This window comes from Labeo rohita, chromosome 11 (genome assembly GCF_022985175.1).
Source record: "Labeo rohita strain BAU-BD-2019 chromosome 11, IGBB_LRoh.1.0, whole genome shotgun sequence".
Classification (NCBI taxonomy): Eukaryota; Metazoa; Chordata; class Actinopteri; order Cypriniformes; family Cyprinidae; genus Labeo; species Labeo rohita.
In genome coordinates, this window is record NC_066879.1 from 27,787,426 (window position 1) to 27,809,018 (window position 21,593).

Consider the following 21,593-nt stretch of genomic DNA (forward strand, 5'->3'; position numbering starts at 1 on the left):
TGCCGGGACGGTTCGGGGCAATATGAAGGTGTTGGGGTGCGATGTGAGTCACGGCTTGACTGACTTTGCCCAATGGGAAACGGTCCAAAACCGTCCTCCTACAAACACATGCTAAACAGACTGACCTGGTCTCTGTGATGAGGATAGTGCTAACTGGCAGTAGGGCTTCCCGTCCAAACCAGACATATGGAACGCATTTCTTTGTTATTATTAATAAAGAAAAAATTAATAATGCGCACTCGGGATGTTGCCAAAAGCAAGCTAGCTAGAAAAAAAATAAAAAACACATACATTGTATTGTTTAAACTGAGGAACTCTCGAAACCACTAGCTTGGGGAAGAACTTAAAAATATAAAGTTCATATTTTTAGTTTGATTTTGATTTTAAACCAGGTAGTGGCTAATGCGATACGGATCTTCAGAAAATAACCAAAAAGAACAAACAGGCTTGAAGATGAGTTAGGAGGGAATAAATCGTGTGCTCACATCTCATGTCTTCAAGCACAAATACTGAGGGCCAAAGAAAAGTACTACTGTAGTATCCTCTACCAATACTCAAAATCTCTTATAGCAATATACCATGTGAATACGACAAAGCAAACACACTTTCTTTCAGCAGACCTTCAACAAAACCGAACCAGCTGCAGGTTTCACATGTTCTTCATCAATATTCAATTACATCAGTAGCATCAATCTATATCATCAATCCGCGTCGCTCAGCACAAAGCGGCCTTCATCTCACTTCTATCTCCACCCTTGGCTATTAAGGAGAAGAAAAATAGAAACCAACATTCTCTCTCTTCTCTTCCCCGACGCCTCTCCCTGTTGACTTTAGTCTCTTTTTAAGATGGCAAACACAAAGAGCAAGCGGAGGCAAGCTAATTAGCAACACTTAAAAAGGGATCTGGCTTCATTGTTTGCAGTCCCTCGCCCTCACCAGTTACCAGGGCAACAACTTTGAGAGTGGCGCTGTGCATATTTCTTTTGCTTTTTTCTTCATCTTCTTTTTGTTTCCCCTGGGGGTTCTCCATTTTTTGGAGCCTGGAGAGGGCCGTTGGGAGGACAGAGATGGAGAGCGGAGGGGTCTCTTAAGCTGAGCGCAGTGCGGGGGCTTCTGGGATGGCGTAAGGTTAGGCCTCTGCATTACACAGCACAATACTGAGTTCTAAGTGGGCATTGAAGGCAAGGAAATTGGGCTTAGTAAGTACATAAGTGTGTGTGTGTGTGTGTGTGTACTTGTTTTTGCTACATTGTGGGGACCAAATGTCCCCACAAGGATAGTAAAACCTGAAATTTTTGACATTGTGGGGACCAGCCTGCGGTCCCCATGGGTACAAAAGCTTATAAATCATACAGAATGAGTTTTTTTGATAAAGTAAAAATGCAGAAAGTTTTCTGTAAGGGTTAGGTTTAGGGGTAGGGTTAGGGTAAGGGGATAGAAAATACAGTGTGGACAGTATACAAACCATTGCGCCTATGGAGAGTCCCCACAAAGATAATAAACCAGATGTGTGTGCGTGCATCACAGTGGTTAAAGTAATAGTTCACCTGTAGTTCACCTGTATCAAAACCGAACAACTTTCTTTTTCTGTAGAAAGTAAGATATTTTGAAGAACATCCAAGCTGCTTTTTTCTATAAAATGGAAATACAATATGACATTTGCATATTTAAATTTCTCATGTCATATTTGGTTTGAAAATGTGCAAGACTTTCAGTCAATAATACTTCAATTACAGGCTTAGCGTACACATATTATATAGATAATTGCGTAGGTTGATCTATTTCATGCAGTAAAAATAGTAATGTATAGTATTATTACAATTAAAAATAATTATTTTCTATTTAAACATTTTTTTTTTTCACAATTTATTTCTGTGATGTCAAAGCTGAAGGATGTTTTCAGCACCATTACTCCAGTCTTCAGTGCCAAATGATCCTTCAGAAATCTTTCTAATATGCTGACTTGGTGTTTAAGAAACATTTCTTTATAGTGCTGAAAAAACTTGTACTACTTAACATTTTTGTGGAAAGAGTGTGTGAAGGATTTTTAGACTAACAGAAAATTAAAAAAAACATTTATTTAAATTAGAAATTTTCTGTAACCGTCTCTACTGACATTTAGTCTAATCATACTAACCAAATCCTGTACTAATCAATTTAATTCACTTCATTAATGTTTAAATAAAAACTACTGACCCCCAATGCTTGACTAATCGTTTTTTTTTTTTTTTTTTTTTTAAAGAGTTTGACAACTTCTGGCCACAATATGTTCTTGCTGTGTGACAAAACAACTTGAATATTTAACATAGCGATGTGCCTGAATCCAAATACCGTGTCCGGAAAGGAAATGACGTGTACTACAAAAACCCTAAAGGGAATAAATACATAATGGGAGGAAAATATATCTTTCAATGGTTTCTCTCACAATTTCATCATCAGGTAATGATACTGTATATAAACTGCAAGAATCAGGAAGCCGCTATTAAAATGCAGGGCATTAAAATCGCTTTTAAATGCGTGCTCGCATTATACTTTCACTTTCGAGATTCATGATCACACATACTCTGTGTTTACTACGGAGCAGCAGTACTTACCACACATTTTACAAGATTAGATGTTTGTGCTCAGGATTTGCAAACCATTCAGTCATCTCTTCTTACTCAGTTTATGTGGTAAATTAAATTTTACGTAATGTAATGTAACAGGCTACTGCTAGCAAGCAGCAAATTATGTCTCTTTAGTGGCTCTGTAAAACACATACCTAATTCAAAATATCTGATTTAGTATTTTATGAAGTAAAAGTTATAGGGGTTTGCAGTAATGTGGTAGAATTTTCACTTTTAGAGTCTTCACTTTTTCTTTAAGAAGTTAAACGTGGAACCAGTCCTTGACAATTTACTCTCTTTCCACCTCATCTGTTGATTAAAGCTAAGACAGCAAAAACACATGCCAATTAGTGTCAATTATGGCTGCTGTTTCCTGACGTGGAGTCCAGTAGGAAGTGTACTCAGGGTAAAAGAAGCCCTCCCTTTGCATCAACTGAAACTCCCTCCCTTGCCACCACCCTCCTCCTTCTGCCCCTCATTCTCTCCATCCTTCCTCAATTCCTCTCCACTTCAACTATTACCTAAATCTCCCCCTCCCATTCCTCACGGCTCTCTCCGAATCACTAAATCCATTCTCCCACTTTCTTTTTTCCTGTCCCCTTCCTTTTCCTTCCTTTCTCTCCTGTCCTCCCTCTCTCCCCAGTGGTTTGTCAATCAGCTCTGAGGGAGTTATACCTCCAAATGCCCACACATTAGTATCCAGCTGAGAATCTTTCATAATCGCCATGGTGACTAGAAGAAGGTCAATGCTTGATGTGCTTCAAGCATTGCCTATGAACTGCCCAGGCCGTGGAAATTACAGGCACGGCATAAAAGGTGGCTTTGTGGCACCACTTTAGACAGTGGGAAGTGAGTGTTTGTTGGTGCAAATCTATTATGTTTGAGCATGTTTGCCAAAAACAAAAGGCTAAATGGCTTTTGAGTCAGAAGGCGAAAATACAACAGAGAAAAATTAAAGGTAGAACTTCAGAGTGTGACTGTGAATTAGGATTTTGTGCATAATTTATGTACAGTATATCTGCATTTGTAACCATTAAAAATCTTTTAAAATAGAGAAAATTTAGCTTTTAGACATTTTTTAAATAGACTTTCTAGACTGTCCAATGCTTATTTTTGCTTTGGGAAAAAAAAAAAAAAACTAAAATGAATACTAATTTTAATTAAATTAAATTAAAAAATAATAATAAAAAAAAAAAAAAAAAAAAAAATCAACTGATTAATAGATTAATAAATAAACTTAAAAAAAAAGATAATTAACTAATAAATAAATACGATTTGCTCTGATTCTTTTAACAAACACATTACCAGGAATCACATTTCCCGTCTTGTTGTTGTCGCAATTATTCCCATATGAGTTTGTGAGTCATTATTGTAACTGTGATCTGTGTTGGGTGACAGTGCTACTGTGGTCTGGCTGTGTTTTTGGAACTGATCTGAGCCCAGCTGTGCTGGCAGTCCTTCTGAGATGCTCTAGATAGACAGACGCACTGGATAGACACAGGAAGAGGCGACTGTGCGTTGCCACAACTGCTCCTAATGTAACTTCAGCTGGCTAAAATGATTCCACACACAGAAAGAGAAGCATACCAGCACACACACGTATGTAAATGCGCACTAACGGCGGCCCTCTTTAGCCTTCTCAAAGGTTTCCTTGGAAAAGCCATAAATTAGTTTTATTATCCTCCCATAAATATGACATTCCCACATTCCTGAATTAGGACTCAACGTGTGAAAAAATCATTAGATGAAGAATATGAAATATCTCTGCGCACATGTGAAATACATTACGTTTTGTATAAACCTTTACTTATAGAAATGTGCACGTGTGACCCATGCTAGACAGACGTTATCCAGCTAACTCGACTTTTCCAAGTGCGTATATTCTTCATTCCATGAGCTTTGAGAGAACACAACAAAACAAGTAAAGAAACGTCCTCTCAAATACTTTCTTAACCGTGTAAGAAGCTCAAAGCCAGGCTAGCTTTTCAATAGTACTACAGGAAACCGGCACGCCGGAGGTCTTTTTTTGTATTGCTGCGGCATCTATTGAGGTTGTCTACAGATGCTAGGCAACTACCCTCCCTTAACACTCCCCCTCGCCCTTGCACCTCGGTCACCACCAGCGTTTCATGACCCAGCTTGACCTTTCTTCTTCAGTGACCTCCGTACAATGAGACAGGCCACAATTAAAAGTGCGGAATGCTTTTAAGCGATGACACCTTTCAATGGGCTGACAATGTTCGATTTACTGGATGTTATTAAGCTGGCTTCTGGCCTGGCCCCCATCACCTAGCATCCTTGTCTAAAAGGGATATGATCCCTGTATTTAAGTCTCTCCCTCCCCTTTCCCTCCGTTTTTTGTTCGTTAGACTTAAGCCGCTTGAAGAGAAGATAAGAAAGAGCGGCTCTGTTCATGCTAGCGGGCCCGAGGCCTTGAGACCGCTGACACGATGGGCTGCAACTGGTCAAATGAGCTTCATTTCACACAGAGGATGTGATACGGCCATTACTGTCCGCCGAGTGCCGAACAGAAGGCCGTTCCTGACGGTAATGACACGGGAGAGAGGCCAAACACCCTGACTGTCAAATCGCCCAAACTTCCTATCTCGCCGTGCTTAGCATTTCACACGCAGAAACCCAATTAGAGCGTCTAGACTGCCTTACAGGTACCTATGATCTGCCATCAGGACAGCCAACTCAATATGGCCTATCTGTCCAGACATCTGAGATCTATATGCCTTTATCCACTCTTTCCATCTGCGCTGTGGACAGTTTAATTAAAGCTACCATTACGACCAATTTGCAGAGTCCATTATGGCCTCTTAATGGCAGACAGTGCCAGAGAAAACAAAGAATAAAGCAAACGTCACACGCACATGGAGATGAGTAATTCTGAGTTGTAATAACATAAAAAGTGGGGGTTGGTTATGATACAATGACCACAGGAAGAAAAACTGTCAAGTGTTTCTAACAATAGACCAAGGTCATTAGAAAACACAGAAATAGGACCATTTATGATTAATATAACGCCAGTCAACAAAAAGTGTAAAATGACAAAAATAAGATAAATTCTATTCAAATTAACTAAATATACATAAATATAAGAATAACTAATTGACAGTTGACCACTGTGACCCATTCCTCGTCAACACAAATCCTTTTCCCCAAAAAGAGTAAAATGTAAAGTGAGTGGAGAAAGAGAACAGGAAGTGCGAGAGACATCATCTGCTATCTCCTGTCTGTACACCATCTGATCAAAAGAGCCTGAGCTTTACAACGATGTGGTCTCCATATGCATCAGCTCCAAACCATAACCAGTGTTAAGCTGTCAGTGTTTGTCTGGGCCTAAAGGAGGAGTCTGGCTGTCTGTTTCTCTCTCTCTCTGGTGTGTTTCACATCTCCATTCTGCACTACTCTTTCTTAACTCTCCACTAATTAGGGAAGCACTTGCTCATCTTCTCACTCCTCCCAAGAGTTTAACCCAAAAACTCAGAAGTGGTCAAAACTAATCTGAAAGAAGATCCAGAGCATCCGGTCTCCAAGCAGCCCCATCATCCTGACAGGCTGCGTTTAGTGTAAAACTTGGTCAGAGACTTAAAAATAAAGGCTTTTCTTTAACAACAACAACAACAACAACAACAACAAAAAATAGCTTTTTAAACTTTATAGAGATTAAACAATATATTTCGAATCTCTGAAGAATATATATATTATATATATATATATATATATATATACACACACACACACACACACACACACACACACACACACACACACACACACACACACAATAGTTCTTTCCGGTCCTCGAATTTGATTGGCTGAGAGGAGTGCGATATTCTAGTCATAACAAAACTCCAACAGCTTCACTGTTTGTATCACTACGCTTGTGGTACTTCTCACAGCAAGTGGCATGGCAGATGCCAAAATCCACTAAAATCTTTAAAAAATAATACTGTTTTTGTGTCACAGAATATATATATATATTTTTTTAAGTTTTTAGGTGAGAATGTACTTGTTTAGACTACAAATATGCAGTTTGTTAATAAAGATAAAATCTATTTGAAAATTGGCTTTGATATTTTCAAGACGTTAGTTCCAAGGTGTACTCTACATAATACAGTGAGCTTATAATACAATAATACAATATGGTTTTAATAAAGCAACTCACCGTTCCTTCAAAGCTAGTTCTAAAGTGACATTTTCTAAATGGTAAAGGAGGCTAGGGCTCAGCTGTTAAACTGTCAAACTGAGATTTGAATTTGTGGTGGAAGGAAAAAGTTTGCACAAAAGGTTTTTGAAGACACGCCATTGTTGTTTCTTATTTATTTACAAACTCGAGTCATTGAACTGTTGTATGAATGCAATATCACACTTGTAGCCGTGCTATTTGTGCTATTATTATCACCACTATTATTCAGTTATTTTTTAAGAGTTATATTTAATGGTCACACTATGTGCATTGTGAGGACCAAACTCTTAAGAGAACCAGGCTATAAAAAAAAAAAAAAAAACAAGTTATGTGCACTCCTGCTCATATATATATGAAATGTTTTATAAATGAGGCCCACGGTCTTTAGAAATTTATACTGATTTATTAATGTTTTGACACTTTTTACTCCATCCACCAGGTAAAAAACCATATATCTGATTGCTTACATCAATGTCATCACTCATATAGCATGACGAGTTATACACCAAAGAACTTGATGGAAAACTTAAAGGGAAATTGGTTCTCTTGATACTAAACAGCACATTAGTGGCATAAGGATGGGCGACACAGTGCTTCAACAGAGTTGGGTCTGGACCCAACAATGTTTGTAACCTGCTACGCACCATTTGGGGCACATCCTATCTAAACGGTCGCTTTGAAGCGAAACCACAGGTCTACAGTATCCCTAAAGAGAGCGAAAGAGAGATAAGACCTCCCTATTAAAGAAAGCGAGGAGCAGCAAAGGGGTCTGTCAGGGCCATTTCCCCCTGCCCAGGCAGTAGCTGTAGACTGAGTGCGGAGCGGGACCATTTGAAGTGAAGAACACTCGAGGGATTGAAAAACAGAAAACCCTTGGTTGGATTCCTGGCTTTGTGCAACAAGAGGATGAAATTCTATAAGGACTCCACTAGTGTGCACTCTTGTTTTTTTTTTTTTTCCTCCTCTACCTCTCCTGTCTTCCTTTTTTTTTCTACAAAGCAAAGGGTTTTGCTGGTCTTGGGGTTGTGAAGCAGACAAGGAACATTCCTCAGGGGGGCCCAGGCGCCCTTTCTTGACACATCTCAGCGTTGCACTTTCTTTCCCCCCCTCCCACCCACTTCAGCCCCACTTTCCCCCATCGCTCTCCACTCTTTTCTCTTACCCTTTCTGACTCGGCTACCTCGTATCTGTCCGTACCCACCATCCCCTCCTCTCCTGAGATGCCTGCCTCCGTTCCTCTGACTCAAACCCATCCCGGCACTCTCTTTCGCCCCTTCGCCACCTCACCCTCCCTCTGCTCGCATTCTCCATCACTCTGCTGGGCTTCTGTTTGTTTGGTAAAGACTGTTGAGTCTTTGACGTCTGTAGATGCCTGTGATTTCTCCCAGGCTCCCGAGGGGCCCAGGGAGAGAGTGCTTTGTGCTCTGACAACGTGGGCCTGCAAAGAGGGAGCTGGGACTGTTTTTCTGCTCCAACGCTTCTTGGCAGGGTGTTTAACCAGTATCGCTGCACTGCGCTGCTTCCAGGTGAACGATTTGGGCTTGGAGGAAGAGACTACACTAGACTAGACCATAAACAAATCAAGAGCGAAACAGAAATGCAGTTACTTGTTCAGAAATGCATGTTTTGTTAGGCACTCCTATGCATTAGGAGTGCTTTTTAAGCCATGAATTGTCAAAAGATCAAGGCAAATTTGATTTCTCATGTCACGACGCCTTTAATATTATAAAATAAATATATAACTTTAATTTTACACTTCTGCTTGCTTCTCTTTTACTATACAATTAATTTAATATGTTAAAATTAATGCAGCAATCCCGTGAAGTACATCATGGTACCTGTATAATGACAATAAAGAGTATGGCTTCACTTAAAGCTTGACATCTATCAATATGTCGAAGAATCTACTCAACATTTCCATGAAAGGGGTTTCTAAAGGCTTGCTGAAACAACCCATAATCTCTTTCAATCCTTTCCTCCATCTCTGCAGGGCGTTCATAGTGACCCGCTCCATAAAAAAAGCTGTATGAGATGAGGATAGCGGAGCAAGACATTAAAACTTGATAAATGACTTTTTAGGAGGCTCTGCCATGATAACACTTTACTGCTTGCTTTGCCATTTTCAGAGCCTTCCTCATTAAAGTCATTTGGCTTCAAGGCCAAACTCTCCATTCATTTATAATCAAATGAGGGAACTTGATGATGAACTAATTCATTCATCAGATTCCTATGAACAATGGCCATCTGAGATGGAATAAAGGAGGCAGATTTCTATGGCATTGCCACCCATATCAAAGGGCGCATTGCATCGCTTGCTGGCACAAAACTTACATCTCATTTGAAGAAAAAAAAAAAAAAAAAAAAAAAAGAGGAGGAGTGAAGAAATGAGAAGAACATTTGGGATATCTCTGTGGACAAAAGGGTTAGGACATGGAGGGAATGTCATTCACTGAAAGTCGTGATTTTCATTCAATCTAAAACCAAACGTTGCGAAACAGCAAGTCCATTCATTGGATGCTAATTTTGAGTAAAATAACTATAGAGGCTAAAAAGCGAATAAACCAGTAAATTTGCCATATTAAATAAATAGTGACAAAAGATCAAACAGACGGCCTGGGGACATTCTCAGGTTTGTCTGTAGAACGACTCAAATAACGGTAAAGTAAATGTATAAAACGGCTACTGGAAGATGAGCAGGTGTGTGGAGCCTCACTCCATAAGGCTCAAGGCCATAGAGAAATAAAATACACCTACACATAAATGCTGGCACGGACATGTACACATGCATTTATAGGCAAGTAACCACATACAATGTCCTTAAAGAAAGTGGCCACTGAAGGCCTCTGTGTAGCATATTTTGCATCTGTATAACAAGTGAAACTTCAGAACTGCTCTAGTCAGATTGTATGTGTATGACAACGGTAAAACACATGCTGCTGTTTTGACATCTAATTTTTAAATAATACCTAACTTAATTTCTCATAAATGTGACTTTGAAGTCATAATTGTGAGACATAAAATTTTCCATGTCATATTTATGCAAAAAGAAGATATACAGTTGCAATTTACAAGAAATAAAGTTGCAATTATGAAAGCAGTCACTATGACTATGAGAGCCGCTTAAACAAATACAGCTAAATTGCAGTTTACAACTAAACAAAAGATTTTTTTTCTGACCTCAAAGAAAAGCCAGCAAACTATGGCATAATTACCATACAGAGTTACAGTTAAGCTGTCAGCTTCTTGTAGACAGATAAATTATGAAAACAGTGATGTAAAATGTTTTGGACATTGCTTTTACAAAGAGCTACTGCTGCTACCAAAGACCAAAAGCATGGGCACGCAAGTGGAAAAGGAAAATAAAGAGGGACAGAGAGGAAGGAAAGGAAGGAGAGAGACAGAGTGTGGCATTGAGGCCACAGCGGCCGTATGTTTGACATTGGAAATGGTTTAGAGCAGAAGGAACTGGCAATTTCTATCTCTAATTAAAGGCTTTGGCTCACATGACCATGTACAGGTGCACCAACACCAGACGGCAGGGCCGGGAAGAAAGGCCTCCTTGTGTGTGGTGAGGCCATGCTCACTCAGCGGGAGTCTCTGCACACACACACACACTCACAGAGGATGCAGCCAAGGAGTGCAAACATTCACATTCATTACCTTCACTACAATTTCAAGCCCTTATTTCAAGTGACAGATAAAAACTATGCAAAGTAGCTGTTATTTTACAAGTTCTTTCCTTCCCACTTCCTGTTCTGCTCACGACTCACTCTATTGGCTACTTGTGGCCATTTTTGAGCAACTCTAGCAGTCAGATTACTGACTAAGAGGCTATTTTTATATTCTTATGAAACGTCAGGAATCACAAGATCTCAGACTGTAGGAGGCACAAAAATAATTCCATACTGTCAACAAATTACTAAAGGTTACGGTATTGAGAGACAAAATTTCACTTTTTCATGGTCAAACTGTTGAATCAAGGCCTTAATCTTTTTAAATTAAGATCTATAACATTTATAATGAAGATTTTAAAATTTGTATGGAAAACAAGCTGTGTGTGGAGTTAGTTAAGCCTTCGATGCCTCAATTAATAATTTTATAAAATATAACAATGTAATATTTTGCATTTTATAATATTTTACTGTATATTTTACTGCATATTACATTATTATTATTTATTTCTATAAAATAATACGTAAATATAATTGAATAAAAGACATAAAGCCTCATTTTATCATATTTATAAAAACTGTCCTTTTACAATAGAAGACATTGGTAAATATTCGAGCGGTACCTAGTGCTTCACTTTCGCTGAATTTATGTTGTCATAAAAAACACAATGACTATATGAAGAGAACAGTTATATAGAATTATGGGTAAGGGTCAAAGGTGGTCACCCACTGTGTTGTAATGTTGTAACATCCAACCCATTGTTGGATGTAACAACACACATGAATGGTTAAGAATGGCATTTAAAGAGCTCTCCATTATAGTGGACAAAAATTAGAGAACATCAGTGTCAGAGGCCTTAGATTTACACACCAAATCAGCTGGGAGAAGATAATAATTTGGTTTAACAGATCCCACTTTCTTTTAGTAATAGTTCATCAATGTTACATTAAGACATATTGGTATCTGTTAACAGGCGTGCAGTGCAGCCTTTGTCATTGATAACAAGGTTGAGGGGTCCTGTTACCCTCTGCATCTGTAATGCATTTAGGGAAGAGTGTGAACAGAAAAAGAGAATTTCAGCCAAGAGAGTCCGGGAAGTGAGGAAATTCCAACTGACAAACTGGATATGGAAGACACTGACGCATAGGCCAAAGAGCAAAAACAGCACAAGCCTCTGCACGCTGACGTGTCACTGCATAAAACAGTCGCTTAGTGGATTATTGTGACTCAGGCTAGGTTCAGACTGCTGCTAGGACTGGACCTAAAGCGTGAGGAATTCAACAAAGTCTGCATCATCTACAGGAACTACAGTCAGGAGCGAAGGAAATCGCCAAGTGCAGTTCTGGAAGACTGCATGGAAATTTGAAGCCTGAGGACTAGATTTGGTTAAAAGATCAGTTCACCCAAAAATGAAATCACTGACTCACTCTCATGTTATTCCAAACCTGTACAACAATTTTCTTCCGTTGAATACAAAAGAAGAAATTTTAAAAAGACATGTTGGTTGCTTTTTTGCATGCACTGGCAATGCACAACGACTAAACCTTTCAAGCATAATAAGACACAAAAAACATTGGTGCCATCAGTGTGGCCAAACAAACTGTATGGACTTACAATGAACTACTGAACTATGAACTGCATTTTTGTCCAGATCCATTACTGTACAACATATGGAATTCCTATATACACTGCTGTTCGATTGTTTAGGAACTTTGCTTTTATTTGATCGGAAATACTGAAAAAAATAAATATTAAATATTATTGCAATTTAAAAGAAAAGTTTTCTATTTTAATATACTTTAAAATATCATTTATTTCTGTTATGAAAAGCTGAATTTTCACCAGCCATTACTGCAGTCTTTAGTGTCACATGATCCTTCAGAAATCATTCTAGTATTGGATACTTCTTAGGATTTTTTTTTGATAGATAAAAAGTTAAAAAGAACAGCACTTACTACAAACAGAAATCTTTTCTAACAATATCAAACAATATAGCAATATAACAATATAGTCTTGACTATCATTTTTTTTTTATCAATTTAACACATCCTTGCTAAATAAAAATATTAATTTCTTTCACACAATAAAAAAGAAAGAAAATATATATTGACCCCAAATTTTGAAAGGTAATGTATATTATATTACAAAAGATTTCTATTTATATAAAATAACTGTTCTTTTTAACATTTTATTAATCAAAGAATCCTGAAATAAGTATCACAGGTTCCAAAAAAAAACATTAAGCAGCTGTTTCCAGCACTGATACTAAATCAGCATATTAGAATGAATTCTGAAGGATCATTTGACACTTAAGACTGGAGTAATGATGCTAAAAATTCAGCTTTGCATCATAGTAATAAATTCTGTTTTAAAGTATTTTAAAATAGCAACACACTACTTTAAATTGCAATAATATTTCACAATATTATTGTTTTTTTCTGTATTTTTAATCAAATAAACACAGCCTTGATTAGCAGAAAAGACTTCTTTAAAAACATTACAAATCTTACTGATCCCAAATTTTTGAATGGCAGTGTACAATATAATATAGTGTATAATCTGTATAATCACATTTAATGTCTAAATTAATATAATTGTAAAAACACTAAATCAATACAATAAAAAAACATATCATATGGTAAAACCCTCTAAAAATATTATTGTTAAAATAATTTATGATGTTTGCAATAAATAAATAATTCACCAACATGTTTTAAAAAATGTTCCCAGAAGAACTAAAGTCATACAGGCTTGGAACAACATAATGCGAATGAGTAATTTTCAAAATTTCCAATGTTGGAGTGAAATATCCCTTTCATTTTTTTATATTGTTCCCATTAAATGACTGGAAAATGAGAAAGCTGTAATACTGTATACCACACAAATAAACTCTGAGATGTTGTAACCAAAGCAATGCAGTTTGCTTCATATAGTTGGTTGTTTATAAATTGCGCAAGACATAGGAATTGCACAAGAAACAACTAACAGCTAAACACACTTCCTGAAAGTTAGGGTAGAGGACTTAGGGTCGCTTGCACACACACACACACCTGCTGCTGTTGAAGGTGCAGTAAATCCACCGGACTGATCTCCCCATTGGTGTCACCATTGGACCCGCCCTCTCTTCCTCCGCCATCTGATTGGCTGCTTAGGCTGCTGACTCCATTTTGATTGGAGGGTGTTGTTCGAATGGTCTCAGTTGCTGATTCTACCATCATCACGTGGCACCTTGAAAAAGAAGGGGGAAAAAAAATATATTGAGTGACCATCAAGCATTGTCAGAATTCCTAGGAAGAATGTTAGAATCTATGTAGACAATCACAAAAGCAAATATACACACATTGGAGAGTGTTTATCTGCAGTAGAAATACAGTGTCACAGCTGCTAACCTTGATGAGTGCATAGTAAACAAGCCGTGCGCCATACATCCATTTGGATATACCTAAAGAACCACCTGAGCCTCGAAACACCCAATGACAGCCAAGGACACCAACGCGGAGGAAGGCGCAACGAAGGTCTGCCTGAAGAGATACTTGTGTCACTCCAAAACGGCATTGTGCCATGAAAGAGCGGCGTGCTTTTCCCTTTACCAAAGGTTACAATACAGTGCATCAGCTCTGATCGAAGGACATTTGTCTTTGACAGAAAGTGTTGATGCATCCACCAGAGTGACAAAGAAGCCTTTTCAATTAGAAAAATCTGCACTGAAAAGAAACACCAACCTCTCGTGCACCTTATTATTAGCAGTACAAAAACACAAGCAACTTCCAACATAACAGGAATGCATTTAATGTCTTTAAGAGGTGACGAGAGTCCACGAAAAAAGAAATGAGTGAACGATTCAGTGAACCGATGACTTATTGACGTGTATAGTATTATTAGAAAAAGAGTGAGTACTCCATTTTGTTGTCATTTTTATTTAAAACTACATTAAGCATGCAACTCACACATAAAATGACTTGAATACACCTCTTCTATGCTTTTTGTATGTCTGAATTTATATAATAATTAATACATTAATATTTGTATTCATAAAAAAGAATAAAAGCCAATAAAAGATTGACATCCTTAAAAAGAAAATTAAGCAGAGATACATTAAATAGTTTGGCAAGGTTAGTTTAGACTGTATAATATCATCTAGCACAATCCTTAAAAACATTAATGATGTGTACATAAATAAATAAAATGTTTAGTGTCTTCGTGTTTAACCTTGGAAATCATATTTAAAATGATTCAAATGTTTCTGGTTGCACCACATTGAATTAACTTAACATAAACCTTAGTTGAAAATAGCATAAATGCTTTTCATAACTATATAATACCAACAGGAACGCACACAGTGCATTTCTAAGAGCTTGGTATGTGTGTTTTAAACTAGATTTTTACTACATTTTGCTTAACCTTGCCCTCCTATGCTTATGAAAGCCATAAGATATTCGCTTAAAAACAAAGATCAACAATGTCGAGCACAGCATTGCAATTGCATTGTGGGAATGCTATTATCTACATACGCAGTACGTGCCGTGCAGTAAAGCTCGGCACAACAACAGCTGAAACAGAGATAGAGAAGACCCTTTACCTGCTTCTCTACATCGGGACATTTTTTGGAAGCTCAAGGGTGCTTTTATGGGTCCAATAAGTTCACAGTAGGAATCACTTAAATGCACCTGGTTGAGGAGTTATATACTTCATCTGAAGCTGTCAACTGAGGCAGTCACGCGAAACTCGCATGACTGAAGAGGATGCAGGCATGTCTTGTATCATGGGGGACGTGAACCAAAGATGTGGGTAGTTTTATTTGCCTGTGGACCCGCAAGGAGCTCTAAACCATGTGTGGTAAATTTACATCCACCCAGACCAGCTATATCACTCGGATGTGACATGTAGAGGACAATACCAAAACCCCCAAAACTCTTCACTTGTTGCCTACACCATTGGAGCTGCTTGAAGGAACGAGCAGCTGCTAAGCGAGTGCATCACTGCCATATTAACCAGCCCGGGGTGTAAGCAAGCATGAAGCCTTGTCATATCCCGTAATGGGTGTATATTGCTGCTATAATGGAAGGTCGTAAATAAAGCAGCCCAATAAATCTGCACAGGGAACCTCTGATTACGGCTGTGAGACAGAAGTTTGCAGCGTCTTGTAATTGTTTTTGGCAAGCTCATCTAAGCCGCCAATGTCGAGGCTTGCCGCATCTTGTTTAGCCCCCAAAGCCCCTCTAGCTGAACTTTGACCTGTGAGAACAGAGGAAGATGCATTTTTCTTCTAAGGGGGAGAGAAGAATACAGAAAGGGTGGGCGTTCTTCAGATCGAAGAGATAAAATGTGCATTTGGGGGAGGGCAAGGCAGAAAAAAACAGGCACGTTTGCCTTTTAATTGGGACGGAAGAGAAATGGGACCAAACTTGCCTTCGCTTCAGGGACAAACACACACACACACAAAAATCAGCTTGCAACAGATAAAACAAAAATCCCAGGACCAGCGTCTTCGCAACATGGTAACGCAATGCATTTATGTTCTAATATCAGCAGATTTTCTTTGGCACTTACAAGAAAGGGTGGAGGGGGTGGTGATTCATTCTCTATCCTGTTTCTGCAAGTACTGAGGCTGCAACAAGGGATCATGGGAACTTCTGTGACTGCCTGTTAAAAGCTGTTTATATTGCTGATGCTGAGAGTTGCTAAGGTAAGACAGCAACACGGGGGATAAACACGTCTCTGAATTCTGATTCGGCTCCAGAAGTGCATATTAGTACTAAAAACTGAAAGCTTTGTAGGTCTGAGTGCGTACTAAAAAGGAAGTAACACAAAAACAAACAAGGTCAGGAAATGGAGAGATGGCGAAACAAGCCACAGTTTATCTCATTCATGACTAAATCCCACCCTCCCTGAAGCAAAGATTCTCCTTTCCCTGCTTTCTCTCTTTCTCCGTCTATCCCCGAGGCAGCTGCAGCTCCGTTCCTGCACGCGGGGTCGGAGTCGGCGGCTGGCACGGGAACAGAGGATTCAGAGAGAGCAGGGTTGAAAAGACGCCGTCTGAGCCAGGTAGGCCAAAGGGTGGAGGTCTCCTGGGTAAATCTCATACAGGTGGGCCGTCACTTCACACCCTCTCAAAAAATAGCAAGCCCAGTGGGGACTAAAAGCTTCCAGAATTTCGATAGGGTCAGAGGTGAAAGGTAGATCTTTTCCCAGCTCCCTTTTTATTGTTTAGGGAACACCGTTTACTGAAGACGTCAACACCGTAAAGCGTAGACAAAGCATCAGGTGTTCCTGCGTAAATGAACTTGACGGCTGCTTTGGCTTTTTCGTACAACAAAAGCAGATGAATCAATGGCATACGATAAAGGAAAAAAATCTAGAATAAGTACAGTTCTTAGAAATGTAGTCTTTGTATGCATTTCGATTTACTGACTCATGCAGTGTAACCACGAGGTAAAAATGTAATAATATGTCAATATGTATTTATATAAATTATAATTTTATAATATAATTCCCCCCTCCCCCCAAATACTATTTCTGAATTATACACACACACACAAATTTATAAACCAAGAAAAATGTATTTAGATTTTTTTAACTTTTTTTAACTAATTTTAACTTTATTTAATAAAAATAACATTTCAATGTTTTTTGTAGATTTACATAATTACTTCCAAAAACTCTTTAAATATATATTTTTATATAGTCTTTAAGTATAATTTTGAAATTCCTTAAATATACAAACTTATTTAACAACCCCCCCCCATTTAACAACCAATGTTAACAAATAACAAACAAACAAAAAACCTAAATGAATTTATAAATGTATGTTGAATAAAATTTAAATGTATTTTTGTAGATCTGCGTAAATTATTTCCAAATAAAAGTCTTTAAATATAATTTAATATATAATTTATAATATAATAATATATAATATAAATTATAATATAATATAATTAAAAATTTATATATTTATATATACACACATTTAACAATTTATATATATATATATATATATATATATATATATATATATATATATATATATATATATATATATATATATATATATATATATATATGTATATATAAAACATTGTGTATTTTTGTAGATTATAATTATATATTTAAAAAAATAAATTAACTCAAGCAAAATCCAGCTAAAAACAAAAACACTTTTGCAGAAGAGTGAATCTGTAAATGTTTGAATGATGACAGGCTCAGCGGCTGAAGCACAGATTCGTTGAAGTAGAAGTGAATGTACCTCTGAACCTGACTACCAGCTTTTACAGTCTTTCACGGCCCGCTCGGCGTGCCGAGAGCTTTGAAGAGGATTGAGGCTGTCGGATCCAGCCGGCTGATCTCAGATCAGCACATCTGCAACCCCAGACTGTGGATTGGACTCGTCGTTCCGGTCCGACTCCAAAACACAAGCCCCACTAATGCCCCCTGAATTCAGTACTTCCAGCCCGGATCATTTCACCAGCGAAGATGGTACACGGCCAGCGTTGCGTTCAGATGGTCCGTACAGCGCCAGCTAATAGAATCAGTCTTTATTATTTCAGATGAAAATAAGTGTATTTCAAATCCTTCACATAAAAGCTTATTGCTGGCCTCTAAAAGATTGAAAGCTCTATAACGGATAATTGACTGTGATACCTGAAATTTAATTTTACATGTTTTGCTTTTTTCCACTCTTGTTTGGTCTCAGTAAAAGAAAATATGGCAAACATTAAACCGACTAGAGAATTCCCTTCACATTAAAAAGTTTTTTTCAAGGAGCAATGTTTAAAATAATGCAAGGATTCAGGCTGTAACTCAGTTGGCAATGTCGATAGACTGTTTTAAATTTGCAACTTCAGCTCTCCGGCACACACCAGAGCTCCATTTAACTACAAAGAGCATTACCCAGATCTAAAAAGAAAATAAAATGGGTGTAATACAAGATGACAACTTTGACAATATTTATAAAAAAATGGAATACCGCTATATTCTGCCAGTCCTTTCCCACTTTTTTTTTTGTTTTTTTTTTTTAAATCACTGACTCATTCATTTACTCCATCTTTCCTGTCCTCTTCTTTATATAGGAACTTTTCAAGGCATATGCGGAACCGTTTCACATTTTTTCAGCGCTGCTGCTCGCTTTTTTTGTCTTCCTTTGCACCTGTGGAACAGCTCTTTCTGCACGTTACGCACACGCTAGCACACACAGACATCCTTCTCAGTATTTTTTTTTCTTTTCAGCAGCTTACCAGATTAATAACTCTTTATCATGTTAAGCCTTATACAGGTCTATTTATATAAGTCCCACAAAAGCTGTTTCTAGAGCCTTGCATCAGCTCGCAGGAATGCTCTTATTAATAAAACAAAGAAGGAGCCAACATGATTAGTGGAGACAGCCACAGTTGTGCCAGCACATCTCACGTCTTCTCCCTCAGGCTACCGAAACAACAGTCCCGCAGAGAAGCGAACGCTTCGTCAGGAACGCACCGCCCCTGTTTGTCACTGAATCTGACTGAGCAATATAAAGTCCACCTGAGCACATGTAACATACTTGCTCTGTTTCAAAACTCAGTGAGCTGTTTTTAATTATGCTGTGCATATCGACATGCTACTGTAGTTTAGACCAACTTCAAGATTGTATTCCAGGGAATACATGAAAAACAAAACTAAACTAAATACCGTGAATACAATGTTTAATTCGCTTTAGTAAAGCTCAACATGTCTAGAAAATCTGTTATAAACAAACAAACAAACAAACAAATAAATAAATAAAAATAAAACAAAACCAAAAATAAAATAAAAAACAATATAAAACACTATGAATGCAATGTCAAATTGCTATAGAAATTGTATAGAAAATGTGTTAGGTATAATTATAAAATAAAATAAAATAAAATAAACCTTGAATACAATAAAATAAACCTTGAATACAACTTCAAGTCAGTTTAGTAAAGCTCAAAAAGTCTAAAAACATTTTAGGTATAATTATAAAATGAAAATAAAATAAAATATAAAAACATAAATTAAATTAAAATTATTAACTTGAGCACAATGTCAAGATGCTTTAGTAAAGCTTAAAATGTTTAGAAAATGTGTTAGGTATAAAATAAAATAAAATAAAATAAAATAAAATAAAATAAAATAAAATAAAATAAAATAAAACCTTGAATACAATGTCAAGTCGATTTAGTAAAGCTCAATGTATAAAATTTGTTAGCTATAACTTCAAAACAAAATAAAAAAAACAAATACATTTTAAAAAGTCTGAATGCGATATAAGCTGCATAAATGTAAAGCTCAGTGCAAAAAATACAAAATAGCGTCTGATGTGAAAAACGTCTATAAATGCCACTGACAATAATTTTCATTCAATATTAAGAAGTGTTTAATCAAAATATTTGTGTGTACTAGCTATTTTTACTCTAACAGTATCAGAGTTTCTCACTGTTAGCTTAGCAAACAGCTAACGTCAAATTTTATTGAAATTCAACTGAATTGATTCTCCTGTGAGGAGAAGTTTCACATCAGTCATAAGCAGTTACACAGCTGCCTATGTAACCGTAAGGAGCGAAGTAGCTCACTAGGTTTAAGAACAAAGATATTTTTACAAGAAAAGCTACATCTTGACTGCATAAAATAAGAATGTTTCAGTTAAACCTCTTAATTCAAGACTGAACAAAAATAAGCAGTTTCTGAAGCAAACACCAATTCATTAATGTTTATTTGCCTGATCAGGAAGAACTGCTCTCGGGACGCAAACATTCAGGAACGCGGTCTACGGAAGGATAGGGTGTATTTGTGTTAGCAACTCCAACTGCTAGCCCACGGGGCAGAGGGCAGGTGTGTGTGCGTCCCAGTGGTTAGAACACACAGCTTGTGGCTCTTCCTCCAGATTTGTCTTCTCTAGACGTATGGTTAGTGGTGGTGCTGCTGAGAGGGAGGGGGGCAGGTATGACTACATCAACTAAAATGCCGGGCCCAGGGGAAGTCTGTCACTGTCTGCCATGAAGACAGATAGCAGGAAGACCCAGAGCTCTGAGAGAGCGTGAGATGTACTGTGCAGGGTACCTAAAGTAAGTCACCACAAGAAAGAGTCCGAAACAAATAAGTGTTCCTGATAGAATAATAAAGGAAAGCCTGAATTGCTGGGTGTCTCTTAGCAGTTTTAACCTCGGCCCAGCATCGGCCACTTCAAAGGGATCAACTACCCGCTCCTCCCGGGGGGCACAGTGCACTGGAATATCCTGACAGTAAAGAAGAGACCCTCGTTTGAAGACTGCTTAGCCGAGCACTTATGCGTTCCCTTTTTATGAGCCAAGCCATTCTCTACTCCACTCCAGAGCAGTTTCCCTCCGTGGAAGTGGCACACTGCTCCACTTGGCATTACGACAGAATCCCTTCACGTTGCCACCCACTTATACACTCACTCACCCCAGGCCTTTAAATTCATCATGAAATGGCATCCGCAACCCATTTTACTGACGTAACATGACATTTTGAAGTGAAAAGGATATTCCATGAGAAAAACATGATTTGTTTTTTTTGTTGTTGTTTTTTATATTCCTTTATTATTATTATTATTATTATTATTATTATTATTATTTTGTCCATCGGGAGCTGACTGGGTCATGTAAAATGGGCAGTATGTACCAAAATGGGGTGAAAACAATCCAATCTCATGAGAAAATGCTACAATTTCGTACAAATTCATACAGTGTGATCCGAAAAAAATTACAATTTATAACAAAATGGAGCATTACGCTACACTCCTAACTAGAGTAATCATTAGATAAAAGTAAAATTATTAAATACATTTGTTAATTCAAATAAAGTTGAAAAGTAAAATAGAAATACTAGATTAGCACAAATTTGAAACGTTGACCAGTCATCTAACTGAAATAATAGTAACACTTTAAGGTGTAACAATAAGGTGTAATTTGTTAACATTAGTTAATGTATTATCTAACATGAATTAACAAAACATTACACTATTGCTTAATCTTTGTTAATGTTCGTTAATAAAAATACAGTCATTCGTTGTTCATGTTAGTTCACAGTGCATTACCTAATGGTAACACAACTTGTGATTTTAATAATGCATTAGTAAATGCTGAAATTAACATGAACTAAGATTAATA

The 21,593-nt window shown here is 37.4% G+C and overlaps 1 protein-coding gene across 3 annotated transcripts in view; it reads right to left on the reverse strand.

Annotated features, from left to right (window-relative positions):
* foxp4 (forkhead box P4) overlaps positions 1-21,593 on the reverse strand; it is a 145,532-nt gene that overhangs the window by 87,654 nt on the left and 36,285 nt on the right. For all 3 annotated transcript variants that reach the window (XM_051122586.1, XM_051122585.1, XM_051122587.1), the window contains exon 2: positions 13,524-13,701. In XM_051122586.1, the coding sequence (XP_050978543.1) occupies positions 13,524-13,691 (168 nt within the window). In that variant the 5' untranslated portion in view covers positions 13,692-13,701. The remainder of the gene's footprint in view (positions 1-13,523; positions 13,702-21,593) is intronic.